Genomic DNA, 14,933 nt, shown 5'->3' on the forward strand with positions numbered 1-14,933 from the left:
GTCCCACCTTCCCCACAGCCTGACACACAGGGGAGCACAGCTGAAGGCTGCTGCTTCTAACTTCCTCCTCGTGCTGAGGGCTCCTCACCCTCTTGTGCTGTTTGGTTCAAAAACAGCAAATCTGCACAGGAGGGGGAGGAGGAAGTTAGAAGCAGCAGCTGCTGGTACTGCTCTCGTTGCTGTTAGGCCATGAGGGCGGGGGATTGGAGAGGGAAGGGAAGGGAGAAGGAATAGGATAGAAGGTCGTGGGGAGGCTGGAAGGTGAGGTCAAGAAGAAGGATGAAACGTGAGGTATGGGATGGAAGAGAAGGAGAATGATCAGAAGGTGAGAGAGGAGAGTATGGATGGTGAGGGGGCTGGAAGGTAATGTCGGGGTAGGATGAAAAAGGAGGGGGTGGAAGGTGAAGGGAATAAGAAAGGGAGGGAGGGGAGTGTGGAGGGGGAGAGGGAGGATGGAAGAAGGTAGGAGGGGAGTGTATATGATGAGGGGGATTGGGAAGCAAAGTATAGAAGGGGAGGAAAGGTGATAGAAAGGAAGTGGTTTGGAAAGTGAGGAAGAGGCAAAGAGGTGGGTGGAAGGCAGAGGGAAGGATGGAAGGTGAGGGGTGTTATAAGCTGACGGAAGGACCTTCTACTATACAGCTATCTACTTCAGTGAGTACTAACCCTTTCAGTCTGTCTCATCTTCAGCTTCAGCGCTTTGGATCTACATCCGGGACCTGTCCCTGCTACGCCGCGCTGCCTATCTTACTCGAGTGTGAGACTTGTCTCCTCTGCTGAGGACCCCTGGACTACTTCTCTGGGTTACCTTCACTGCTGCCCACTCCCCGGGCAATACCATCGAGCTGTACAATAAATACAACATTTGAATGACAGCAACATCTTTTCAAGAGACTTCACAATATAATGTAAATAGTTAATCCCTAACTGCTTGGTTATCTTTCTCTAATTCTTTCCCCAGTTATATCAACCTTGTTGTAATGTAACTCTATGACTTCTTTGCACTTGTTAATGTTACGTTTTACTTTGTTTTCACACCCCCTCGTTTTATGTAAACCAGCATGATGTGATTTTTAATCACGAATGCCGGTATAGAAAAACTCTAAATAAATAAATAAATAAATAAATAAACTTCTCTGTGTCTGCGTGTATAGAGCCTAGCCTAATACTGCGGTTCTTCACGGGGCTCCTCCCCGTGGGAGTGGCCATCACTGCAGTACCCAAGAATCCACTCCAACACCTCATAACCATAACACCATGAAGTTGCCTAGTAATTTGCTCCTTTGCATAGCATTTGCCTTCAAAGCAGCTCATTACCTTTTTGTGATATTTGGGGTAAAATAACGCATGGTAATGAAAATAACACATTATCACTATTGCAAGGCACTGACCGCATGGTAAGCACCTTACATAGCTCAGTAAGCCCTCTGGGGTTAGGGAAATACCTGCAGTTCCTGAATGTAATTCATTTTAAAGTGTCACAAAAGGCAAAATACAAATGAAAAAATATTACTGGGAAAATGTCCAGACAACAAAGACAGAGAAAAGTATTTTATTTTCCTTTTAGTGAATGGAATATTTCAGCTTTGGAAATATGCATCTGTGAAATCTTTGTATTTTGCACAGTACAAGAGGAAATGCATTTCTGTTTCTTTTTCTTCAGTATTGCACCGCATATAGAATCTGACTTCTTGGGAGTTTCCATTATAGTTTTTGCTTTCAGGTTTCTATTTCTAATTTCTGGTCACTTATTCTCTGTGTGTTGAGGATCTGTCTATGCTCTGTGTATTAGATATAGGTCAAATATTCTGCTAGTGTGTAGCTTTTCTGTATAAGGCTCCATAGCAATCTTCTTGTTTTCTCTTGGCAATAAGACAGTGTGTTGTGCTCAAGGGTCTGTTGTTTTTTTTATACATACGGTTGTGGCTGTTTGAGTCTGGGGGGTTAATGCTGTTTTGGTATGGCAGGTATACTCTATAGGTTCTAAGTGACTTTATTTGCAGGATTTTATGATGCATCACAGAGTGTCTGGTACTGGAGGGAGTTTGTATTGCTAATACTGAAATGACACCAAAATTGTATTTTTAGTATGGCAAGTTGGAGGAACCTCCTAATTGTGCTTTGCACCCATTGATGGAGGAGTTTCTGTGAATATAGGCTATGTTTACTGAATTTGAGGTGCAGGATTTATACTGGGATTCTGTCTCATCCTGTATACTCCCCAGATTTAAATAAAAACTGCCATATTAAGAGTCCATCAAGCTCAGTATCCTGTTTCAGCTGTGGTCAATCCAAGTCACAAGTACCTAGCAAGATCTCAAACAGTAAATAGATCCCATGCTGCTATCGCACAGTAATAAGTAGTGGCTATTCTCTAAGTCTACTTGGTTAATAATAGTTTATGGACTTCTCCAGGAACTTGTCCAAACTTTTTTTTAACCCAGCAATGCTAACTGCCTTAACTACATCCTCAGTATGCATCTTTTTCCTATTTGTTTTGAGTGAGCTACTTACTAACTTCCTGGAGTGTTCTCTACTCTTTGCATTTTTTCAACATGAAAATAATCGATTTGCATTTTCCCATTCTATTCCACTCATGATCTTAAAGACCTCTATCATATTCCCCCCTCAGCCTTCTCTTCTCCAAGCTGAACAGCCCTAATCTCTTTAGCCTTTCCTCATAGGAGAGCTGTTCCATCCCCTTTATTATTTTTGTCACCCTTATCTGTACCTTCCCCAAAGCAACTATATCTTTTTTGAGATGCGGTGACCAGAACTGCATGCAACCCTCGTAAGTACAGCCTCACCTGGGAGTGATATAGAGGCATTATAACATAGTAATATAGTAAAGATTGCAGAAGAGGACCAAAATGGTCCATCCAGTCTGTCCAGCAAGCTTCTTATGGTAGTAACTGCCATGTTTCTCTTTTACTGGGTGATGAGCCTTCTTGAAAATTCAGACAGTGCTGCTTGACGTGCTTTGCTTATGGACTTGGCCTTATGTCTTTATCCCTTATGTCTCTGTATCAGTATATCCCAGACTGTAAAAGTCAGGACCCGTGTTGGTTGCATTCTGAATCCAATACCTCTCCCCCGCCCACCCCCCACCCCTCACTGCCAAAGCGGAGAGTGATGTTGCATTTGCGTCAAGGGAATGAAGGCTTATTGGTTAAGGATAGTAATCCCATGTCTTATGTTAAGGGTAGTAACTGCCGCTCCATGCAGGTTATCCCCCCCATGCTTATCAGTTCCCCAAATTGTAAAAGTCGGGACCCTCGTTGGTTGTTGTCTGAATCCAATTCCCTTTTTCCCCCCCCTGCCGTTGAAGCAGAGAGCAATGTTGAAGTTGCATGAAGGCTTATTGGTTAAGGGTAGTAATTCCCACACCTTCTGTTAAGAATAATAACCGCCGCACCAGCAAGTTGCCCTCATGCACTCTTTTCCTCATTTCCATCCTCTAGCCTTCAGGGATCCACAGTGTTTATCCCATGCCCCATTGAATTCTTTGACTGCTTTCATCTTCACCAACTTCTCCGGAAGGGCATTCCAGGCATCCACCACATTATCCATTCAGAAATATTTCCTGACGTTGGTTCTGAGTCATCCCTCCTGGCATTTCATTTCATGATCCCTAGTTCTACTGATTTCTTTCCAAAGGAAAAGGTTTGAAGTTTGTGCATCATTAAAACCTTTCAGGTATCTGAAGGTCTGTATCATATCTCCCCCTGCACCTCCTCTCTTCCAGGGTATACGTATTTAGATCCTTCAGCCTCTCCTCACAAGTCTTAAGATACTAACCCCACATCTTTTTGGTCGCCCTTCTCTAGGTTGCCTCCATCCTGTCTCTATCCTTTTTGAGATATAAGTTTCAGAACTGAACGCAGTATTCCAGGTGAAGCCAGGACCTGTTCAGGGGTATCATCACCTCCTTTTTTTTTTTTACTGGTTATTCCTTTCTCTATACAACCCAGCATTCTTCTGTCTTTAGCTATAGCCATAGCCATGTACACTGCTTCACCATCTTCAGATCGCCAGACACTATCATCTCAAGATCCCTCTCTTGGTCCGTGCACATCAGTCTTTCATCCCCCATCATATACAGCTAATTTGGATTATCACATCCTAGATGCATGACTCTGCACTTCTTGGTATTGACTCCCACTGCCAAGTCTTTGACCACTTTTCATGCTTTCTTAAATCACTTTTCATTCTCTCTACTCCATCAGGCGTGCCCACTCTGTTACAGATTTTAGTATCATCGGCAAATAGACAAACTTTACCTGACTATCTAGTCCTACTTCTGTTTCCTATCTTTTAAGCAGTTTGCAATCCACAATAGGACATTGCCTTCTATCCTGTGACTTTTTTATTTTTTCAGGAGTCTTTCATGGGGCACTGTCATGGTCTGGCAGGCTGAGATCTGGGACCCCCCTGCAAAAGTGACACAAGACTGCAGGGCAGGACTGGAGATGATCTTCTCCTAACCAGCCCCCTTCCTTTTGTGTTGAGCCTGCAGGTTCTGGTGGCCGGTAGGACTTTCCTTCTGGAGAATATCATGGTGACAAAACAGGAAGTGGAGACACAAGCTGGCATATGGGAGCTGGATATAGGCAGAGCTGGAGTTAAGGCTGGAACCAAAGGCAAGCAAGAGCTGGATACAGGCAGGGCTGGAGACACCCAGGGACTGGATACCAGACTGGAAGCAGAGGCAAGGCAGGCTGGATGGAACAGATGTAAGGCAGGCAGAGACTGAACTGGAAAGGACAAGGACTGGACAAGACTAGACAAGGCCAGGTAACAATAAACAAGAAGGCTCAACCAGGGCACAAGGTAGGGCTAGGCGAACCTAGAATGCCTGAAGCCACAAGACAGGACAAGAAGGCCTAAGAGGCTCAGGCCACTGAACCATGGCAGGTAGGCCTGGAAGGTCACAGAGCAAAGTGAGAAGGCCTGCAAGGGTGCAGAACAAAGCAGAGAGGCCTGGAAGGACACAGAGCAAGGCAGGGAAACAAGACAAGGATGGCCAAGTCAAGGAGCCAAGGTGACTCAATGAAGAGGCAAGGAGGGAACAGACAGGCTGGGTTAAGTAGGGCTGGAACTGCTACATCATGTGATCATCAAGGATATAGCTAGAGCAGCTGTGAGCAAGGCTCACTGATGGCTTCTGCTGGTGGGGAGGCTGCTTAGCAGGCAGAACCATGATGGGCACTTTGTCAAATGCCTTCTGAAAATCCAAACACACCATTATCCACGTTTATTAACCCCTTAAAAAATGTAGCAGATTGGTAAGGCAAGATTTCCCTTGTGTAAATCCATGCTGGCTCTGTCCCATTAAACCATTACTTTCAATATGTTCTGTGATTTTGCTCTTTAGAATAGTTTCCTGATTTTTCCAAATATTGAAGTCAGACTCAATGGTCTATAGTTTCCCCATTCATCCCTGGATCTCTTTTTAATGTTTTGGGTTACATTGACCACCCTCCAATCTTTGGGTACAAATTACTAGCAATAGATCTGCAATTTCAGTTTTTAGGTCTTTTAGAACTCTGGGGTATAAACCATCTGGTCTGGGTGATATGCTACCCTTCAGTTTATCAATCTCTCTTCTTACATCTTCCGGCTTCACCATGGTTTGTTTCAGTTCTTCTGAATCATCACCGCTGAATACAGTTTCTGGAACTGGTATCTCCCCAACATCTTCTTCAGTAAACATCAAAGCAAAGAATTAATTTAGTCTTTCTGCAATGGTCTTATCTTCCCTAAGTGCCCCTTTAACCTCTCGATCATCTAATGGTCCAACCAACTCTCTCACAGGCTTCCTTCATTAGCCAGATAAGTCTAGGATTGCTATTCAGCTGTTCTAAAGCTAGCCAGATAAATGTATTCAACTAACTGTAAAACAGCTGAGTATATTCTTTAGCATGGCTGCACCATTGAATATCTCACCAAAGTCAGCCAGATAAGTTTATTCAGCCACCTTGTGCAGCCAAATATCAGCTAAATATCAGCTCTTCCTTAATTAAGATAGAGAGGGACTAAGTAAGCCACTGACTCAATTAGTGAAAGCCTTGCTTGAACAGGGTCTCTCTCTTGGTGCTTTAAAGTTAGCTGCTATATGTCCTTTACTTAAAAAAACTAACCTGGATGTAGACAACTACAATAATTACATTCTTTGGAAAAATAATTGAAGAAGTAGTAGTTAACCCACAGCTGGATTTCTTGGAGGAAAACTATTTTAATCCCTATCAGTTTGGGTTCCGACAAGACGACGGTACTAAGACTACCTTGCCATCTGTGTTTGCCACAACTGATCACTCTATTTTGTTTAAGAAGCTTGGGTCCTTAGGTATTGGAAGAAAAGTGCTTGAATGGTTTGTGTCATTTCTGTCTGACAGAATACAATTTGTGTGAAAGGACAATTTTTGCTCTCCACTGCTCCCAGTAGCTTTGGATGTCCCTCAAGGTTTCAGCAGCTTCCCCATTTCTTTTTAATCTTTATTAATATTAGGTCAGCAGATCAAAGAATTTCATATTAAATATGTCTTATTTGCAGGCAACCCTCAATTATATCTTCCTTTGGATCATGATAGAGAATCTGCTTTAAAAAAAAAAAAAGCTTGACGACAGACTGGTTGTTATTGAGAACTGGTTGGATTTTCTAATACAACTTAAGCTGCGCAAATCAGAAATTCTACCGTTAGGTAAGGATGGTCCAAACTGATTGGAATCTCTGCAGCTGATTGATCAGCTTGTTGTTCCTGTGCCTTTGCAAACAAGGACTCGTAGAGGTCCATATTGAAACAGTTTGTCCAGCTTAAGTTCAGGATTTAGCTGAACAAATTGCAGGATTCAGAAATCTTTCTACTGTGTCAGCCTCAGACTTATCCTGGTAAGATTTTAGCTGGATAAAACTTGCCCAGATAAACTGTAGCCATTCCAGGACAAGAATAACTTACCCAGATAATGCCAATATTCAGAATTATCCTGGTAAGCCGACTATTACAAAATTACCCCCATTCTGTAATTGAAATCTCCCATTATTACAGCTTCTTATGGACCTGAGCCATATAAGTGGTTTTACTCATACCAAATAAAGCAGTGTCATGACTGAAGTGTGAGCAAGCGTTTTTCTCTTATGCTTTTAATTTACATTGCTATCACATTGGCAGATTGCTCAGTTCCAGATGTTGTTGATTTATGGAGAGCACCTCTGCATCTCTACAAAGAAATGAGACTCATGAATGTTGTGACAAAGCCAATATAGTGTATTACAAGAGTCTGAGCAGGGGCCAATCTAAAAATCCACACAAAAAAAATGTGTAACCCCCCTCCCCCCTCCTAACACAGGATGTGATTATTTTTATCTGCTGATGTTGATAGAAGAATTTCCAGCATAAACAGGCCGATACAGTAAGGAGCGGTAGGAAGAGGTGCGTTACGTCCAGGCGCATCCGCGTTTGCCGCACGCACAGTTCGGATCACCTACCGCTCGATACTGTATTGAAATAGCATGCAAATGCAAGCCACGTCCGAGAAGCGTTAGGCCCGCGCAATCCATTTTACTGTATAGAGCGCTATACAGCGCCTATACAGTATCCTGGGTGTGCTGGTACCTGTCATTTCAAATGTCATTTCAAATAACGTTTGAAATGACAGGTACCAGGGGGAATTGCGAGTCCTCTCCCCCCCCCTCCCGAAGCAAGGCAGGGCGAAAATTAAAACAAGTGAATGAAGTGTAATAACAGTAATAAAAGTAAACTTACTGCATGTGAATTTTCTTTGAATAGTCCTCTCTCTCTCTCCTCCTCCCGAGACGCGCACTGCGGCTCCCCTGCCTCCCAGGGGGAGCCGGTGCGAAAGCGGCTTCCAGCAGCCCCCGCCGGCGGTGAATGAATGCACGCCTGTGCGTGCAATTTGGGCGCTCAAGGCATGACGTCACGACGTTTGGCGTCACGGCGTGTGACGTCGGCGTTCGCTAATGCACTGCTTTAAGCGCCCAAATTGCATTCATTCACCTTCGCCGGCGGGGGCTGCTGGAAGCCGCTTTGGCTCCCCTGCCCCCGCCGGCGAAGGTGAATGAATGCACGCCTGTGTGTGTAATTTGGGCGCTTAAAGCAGTGCATTAGCGAACGCCGACGTCACATGCCATGACTTCAAACGTCGTGACATCACGCCTTGAGCTCCCAAATTGCACGCACAGGCGTGCATTCATTCACCGCCGGCGGGGGCTGCTGGAAGCCGCTTTCGCCGCCGGCTCCCTCTGCCTGGATGAATGCACGCCCGCCGGCTCCCTCCGCCTGGATGAATGCACGCCCACGGGCGAAGGTGAGTGAATGAATGCACGCCTGCCGGCTCCCGCCGCGTACAGGCGTGCATTCATTCACTTTCGCCCATACGCTTTCGCCCGCCGCTTTCGCCGCCGGCTGCCCCCGGGAGGCAGGGGAGCCGCAGTGCGCGCCTCGGGAGGAGGGGAGAGAGGACTGTTCAAAGAAAATTCACATGCAGTAAGTTTACTTTTATTATACTTTATTTACTTTTCTTTTAATGACATGTCGAGCCGATTTTCGCCCTGCGCCTTGCTTCGGGAGGGGGGGATTTTGACCGGAGCCTGCCTATTGCTGTCACACCACACTAACGCCAGGGTAAGGGTCCCGGGGGGTGAGGGGGTCGTTTGCCCATGAAATTTCGTCTCTCTGACCTGACGCTCCACACTAACGCAGGGGTAAGGGTAGGCGGTAAGTTAGCAGGTTAAACGCGCGGCAAAACTACAGGTTAAAAAGGAGATAATCGGGGCGCACATTGCTGTATGGGAGGGAATAGCTAATCGGAGCATTTACATATCATATACATGCTGCGGGCGGAAAGGGTTACCGGTTGATTTAAAGAAGCGGTAAGGATGAGTTAAAAGGGATAGTGAATCGCTGGTTGGACTTACGTGGCCAAATTGTGAGTTAGAAATGGGTTAGAAGCAGGGTAACCGCGGCCGCGCTTTACTGTATTGGCCTGAAAGTTATTTAAGTCCCAAATTAGTGTGAATTGAGCCCTAGGTGCTTAAATGCTAATATTGGGGGTAATTTGCAAAGTCATTTAAGGGCATAAGACATGAGTTTATGCAGGTAAATAGTTAATTATAAAATGTATGGGGGTTGTGCGCATATTGGTATGTGCATAACCCAATTTGCCTGCTTTTTGGCACTTAAAAAATAGACTTCCCAGGGAGCAGAGTTGTGGCAAAGTTGAGATTAATGCATGCTTTTGTGATTTTTTTAAACTATGCACATAAATTTACCTGCACTAATTAAGCCCTGCAACAGCAGGTTTGTGGGTTTGCTTGTGCATGCTCTTAGGGATAATTTTCAAGGCAAACTTATGGACAGAAGTTCATGTTGAAAAATGGCAGAACTTGCATGCTTTGGCAAAACCCATAAATTACACTTTGTTATATAATTACGCCCCTCCGCTCCCCATATTTTAGAAATAGCAACAGCATGGGCAAATGTGCAGAAGTTATTTGCGATGCCAGCGATGCATATTCAGCAGCTGATTTAGCTTTGATTTGCTCTGTTTATGATTCCGTATCTGTTGAATGCTAATTGGAATATATTTTTGTGAAGATCTTTTTTTTTTTTTCGGTTCAAAATTGTGTTTTATTGAAAAACCACTAACAAATACAAGAAAATAGGTACATAGGTACATAGGCACAAACTAGTTGTTATACAAATGAACCATTTTCACATTTCTCCCTGTCCCATCCTCCCCTCCCTCCCAGAAGAGGAACTGGAATAGAGTTACATATACTACGGTACTGAGAAATACTTGAGTACTTAATGAAGATCTTTTATCTTACAAATAAAAGTAGATTTCAAAAAAATACCAAACGCTCATGTTCTTTTAGATCCACTTCCCAACTTGGTCACATTCAAAGACGGTACCTTTAAAACAAGCATGCGGGCGCCCATACACACACACGTACGGGTGCGCGAGCGGACATAAGTTGGAAATTTAAATCATGGGCACAGTTGCACACATTTGATTTAAAACCACACCTGCCACACGTAAGTGTGCCCCTAATTGTAAGCCGTTACTCGAACAAACGTCCTTCGCATATCTTCCTTAGGATTTTGCCGGCTTGAACACGCAGATTTTAAAACATGCTCGCGCGAAGGGCATTCCCAGTTTTATCACTTAGTCCACCAGTTTGCCCAGTCTATCTTGAGGTCATCCAGGCCCCTATGGTTCTTCAGTCTGCACTCCCCCCAGCTGGCCCGGACCCCTCACCCGGTCGTGTAAGACTTAAAATGCAATTTCTGCAGACTTACACCTCATAAAGGGCAGCAGTAAATATTTGCGGCTAACAAGCCGTCGCGCACTGTAGCCTCCAGCTTTAAAATAAGGCTTTACGCACATAACTGTTGGCTCCTCCCCGGAATGCCCATGACCGGCCCCTTTTCTGCTCCCTTTTTTTTTGGCTCACACATTTGCATATATTACACATAATTAGCGGCTTTTAAAATCTGTGTTGCTCACACACAGTCCACGTACTCGTGTATATATAGGCCTTTTAGCGCAGGCAATGCTTTTACAATTCAGCCCTTATTTCTTATCCTTTATCAGCTACCATGCTGTCTGCAGCACAGCGCATAACCACAGACTTCAAGTCATATAAAGAAATATTTTAAAAAGGCTTCCAGCCAATGGCAAACTACTAAAAGATACTGTAAAACACTGGCATCTATCTGTGGCTTGTTCCCACCCTGCAGCAAGCAGGTGCCACTTACTGTAGCCACTGAGTTTATGAATAGCATAGTTTGAATTTGTGAAGTTTGCGAATAATGGGGAAGAAGGTGCAGAGGCAAAAAGAAATAAAAAGGAGGAAGTGCAGAAGTCTAATCCGGTAGAAACACGAAAAGCTAGAGTTTAATGATGTAAAGATAAGAACACTAAATTGCAAACAACAGGGAGTATATTAGGGGCCGATCTATGTAACCATAAAATACAAACATGAAAAGTAAGATGATTGCTCTGTCCTCCCTGAGATGCATGAACGGGGCCTTTTTGGCTGTAGGGCCTGTATTGTGGAATTCCCTCCTGGAACATCTATGCCTCATTACATGTTAAAAAATGTTTAAGAAACTGTTGAAAAGATCTTTATTTAGACAGGCTTTTCATGTACCTACCTAGTCCGCAATGTAGTGGTCTTTATTTTAATACCACCTTGTCCAAGATTATCTTTGAGTTCAAAAATTCACTTTATTTCATATATATATTTAGCATTGTTAATATTTATTTCTACTTTAAACAGTTATACTGCTTATAGTAAATAATATAATTCTTTATTTATTACCAGTTAAACTATTATTTTTATTTATTTTTCACTATGTTAAATTGTCATCCATTTATACTGTTCCATATGTTCTACGGTTCCATGTAAAGCTCCACTCTCTGTTGAGCAGTTCTTTGTTTTATGTAAACCGGAGTGATTTGTAGTCCCTACAAGAACTTCGGTATATAAAAATTAAAAATAAATAAATAAATAAATAAATAAATTATCTATTTCTATGTTAGTTAATGTCAGTAGGTGGTTAAGCGTGAACATTACGATGCAACATTTACAAATTTAAGTCTGCCTGCCTTGAAGTAGCTCATTGTGCTATTGCCTGGTCTTTTATGTTGCAGTGTCTAATGGATGTATGTCGCTCTGAACTTTGGACTAGGGCAGACTATAAACTCTTAAATAAATAAAGTACAAAACAGCCAGGGAAGCGGGGTAACAGAGATGGACTATTCCCAATCAGCACCAGCATCCACCAGTGTGAGTCAACCAAGCAACTGCTTGAGACCTGAAGGCAAGAGCGACCCAAAACTGTAATAACAATGTTGATTTGATTCGTTCAGTAAAAAAAAAAAAGAGCCCAGAATAAAATCTTGCCCCAGGCCTGCCACTAGCACTGCTCCCAGTCAGGTGAATCAGATGTGTTATGAAGTAGCAGGTAGGAAGCAGGATGGCAACAGCTCAGGGCTGTGTGATGGAAGATCTGGGAGCAGGAGATGCTGAACAGGAACAGACACCTAGGAAATGATAGTTGATAAGAATTGTAAGGGTCCATCTGCTCTGCCCAAGTTCATTCCTGGTGCAATTCTATAGAACCAACTGACCCTCTGGCTCCCCCCTCACTTCTTCCCAACTAGGAACATACTATTATTGTTTTTGTCTCCATAACCTCCACTGGGAAACCTTTCCATGTATTCACCACCCCTTCCACAAAGAAATATGGCTCCTGAGACTGCCCCACACATTATTTCCTCTAAAAAAAAAGGTTTGCTTCTTGCGCATTTGTACTTTTAAGATATTTGAGTGTCTCTATCATATCATATCATTCCTGTCTCTCGTCTATACACATTCAGGTCCTGAAGTACCTTTTGGTACAGACCCAGCATCATTCGGTAGCCTGTCGAGAACATTTTCAAAGGGGTTCTGTGCGTGAGGACACCATATGCATGTGTCAGCAGCCTGTATTCGCACACATGCTATTTTATAAATATTGAAAGTACATGCGCATTATACCAACGCACATTATACCAACGCAAAAAGGGATGATCTAGGAGCGTTCTGGGGCGGAATCAAGAAGTACATGCAGCAGTTGCTATTTTATAAGAGATTTCCACATATGCATTAGCCAACTTGTTTGGACAATTTAACACCTGTTAATTGATTAGTACAAGTGAAATCAGACTCGTCTGTTGTCTGCAAACTTTGGGTGGGAGGTCTGGGTGAACTGGGGGGCATTCAGGGTGAAGTGCTAGAAGATCTAGGTGAACTGGAGATGGATTGGGTAAGTGGTAGAAGTATCAGAAAACTAGTGATTTCAAGTATGCATGGAAGAATTTTCAAAATAGTATACGCGCATGCTTTATAAAATACCTGCCTCCACGTATAAATCTGGGTTTTTATCTGTACATGTTACATTTTTTCATACATATGTTTATAAAATCAGTAAAGTAAGCACTCTTAGTTTATAAAATACTAAGACAAATCTCCGTGTGTCCACTTATGTGAGCGCAAATGTAGTACTGCAAGTAAGTTTGAAAGTTAGGCTCCCTCTCTGGACCGCTTTCACCCAACCTATATCCATTCGGAGGAACACCCTCCAGGATTGGATAAATATAAGAGGTCTCACCAATGATCTGTACAGAGATATTATCACATCCTTTTCTCTACTGATTATCTTTCCCTAGCATTTCCCTAGTTCTGGCCACCACCTTATCGCATGTTTTTACTACTTGGAGATCATTAAACAAGATCTCCCTAGGGTCAGTCTCCTGGTTGGTGCATATCAGTTTTTCACTCCACACTGAGTACTGTTCCCTTGGTTTTCTGCATCTCAAATGCATGATTCTATTCTTTTTTTACACTGAATTAACTGTCAAGAACTTGACCTCTCCTTCAACAGATAGAGCCTACATTCAAAAGCAAAAAATAAAGCTCTAAAGAGCCTTCAAACTTCTCCCACAACTGAAAACACAATATAATATTTAGCTTAAATAGCTTTCTGGGGGTGGGGGCAGTTGGGAGAGATCAGGATTAACACATGTACTTTTGATTTTCAAAAGTATACATATAAATCCAATTGCACAAAGTTATACCTGCTCACAAGCAACTTTGAACATGTATGCGGATGCAGGGGGTTCTGCACACACCCACAAATTTCCATACATCTGCTTTGAAAATTTTGGATAAAATCTGCAGGTAAAATGTAAAATGTATCTGCACATTTTAGCTTATGCAGGCTGTTTGAAAATTACCTTCATAGCATGCACAGGATAACTATAGAGTATAGCATATATCCAGTATACAATATACTAAATAGATAATACAGAATAGTTTTTAAAGTACAGAATATATGGCATAGTTTATAGTGTACAAACTGTACATCATAAAGCTGATATTGATTGCAGAATATACTCTATCAAGAATAAAAGAAAGCACACAATATATCGTATATATATTAAGTACACTTTATGTCACAGTGCAGTGACGTTGCATAATCCAGTAACATCACCGGGTACAGTGAGATGGGATGTCACAGAATGCAGTGAGGCAAGGTGGAATAACATGTTGCAGCACGCAGTGATATCACAGAGTGCAGTGAGATACTGCAAACTACAATGCCACACTGCACAATGCAGTAACTCGTCACTGGATAAAGTGTGATATCGGGGTGCAAGAACTGCTGGATATAATGATGTCGCACGACGCAGCGAGATATTGCAGGATGCAGCAACATGTTGCCGAGCGCAGTGGCATTTCGCAGGGTGGTAGTGGCATGTTTGCAGGACATAGCGACATGAGCACAGAAAGCCTGGCGGTTTCTTACCTCCTCGATGCTGCTCACAGTATTCCGACAATTTACCATCTTGGTGGTGAAGGAGGAGGTGGTGGGGGAGCTGTAATCCTCCTGCGTCTCCGACATAAATTCGCTGACCGAAATCAGTTCGGGCATCATGCTGCCACTGCAGCGGGGGCCCGGAGGCAGTGAAACGGCGCTGGGCGTGGGGATATGAGGGGCACTGAGCGTCCCCGCGCCGCCACTCCTTTCGCTCTCTCACCCACAAAAAGGGGAACCAGGCGCGTGGAGTTAGGGGGGGCGGGGGCGGGCGCGAGCTGCCGTATACCAGGAACAATCGGCAGCTCGAGCTCAGGCGCTTGCTGCCCCAGTGCGCCTGCGCCAACCGGTCTTTTCGTTTTGGCTAATGGCTGAGAGAAAGGGAAGGATACGCGGAGTTCCGGTGCTATCCCCGCAGCAGGAGCACGCAGGGTTTCTGACAGCAGCAGGCAGAGGGACGAGGGCAGGAGGGAGCGTGATAGAAGCCGCAATGGCAGGAGCAGTGACGGTGAGAGAAGCAGAAGCAGGGACAGGTTGGGCAGGGCAGCA

The 14,933-nt window shown here is 43.7% G+C and overlaps 1 protein-coding gene across 2 annotated transcripts in view; it reads right to left on the reverse strand.

Moving 5' to 3' along the window:
• The window catches only part of LOC115096994 (arf-GAP with SH3 domain, ANK repeat and PH domain-containing protein 1-like), a 248,059-nt gene extending 233,378 nt beyond the window's left edge, over positions 1 to 14,681 (reverse strand). The window contains exon 1 of one of the 2 annotated variants that reach the window (XM_029612363.1): positions 14,376 to 14,681. In XM_029612363.1, coding sequence (XP_029468223.1) covers positions 14,376 to 14,504 — 129 coding nt within the window. In that variant the 5' untranslated portion in view covers positions 14,505 to 14,681. The remainder of the gene's footprint in view (positions 1 to 14,375) is intronic. The other variant, XM_029612364.1, reaches the window with a different exon arrangement.
• Positions 14,682 to 14,933: the final 252 nt, after the last annotated feature.

This window comes from Rhinatrema bivittatum, chromosome 8, assembly GCF_901001135.1.
Source record: "Rhinatrema bivittatum chromosome 8, aRhiBiv1.1, whole genome shotgun sequence".
Taxonomy (NCBI): Eukaryota; Metazoa; Chordata; class Amphibia; order Gymnophiona; family Rhinatrematidae; genus Rhinatrema; species Rhinatrema bivittatum.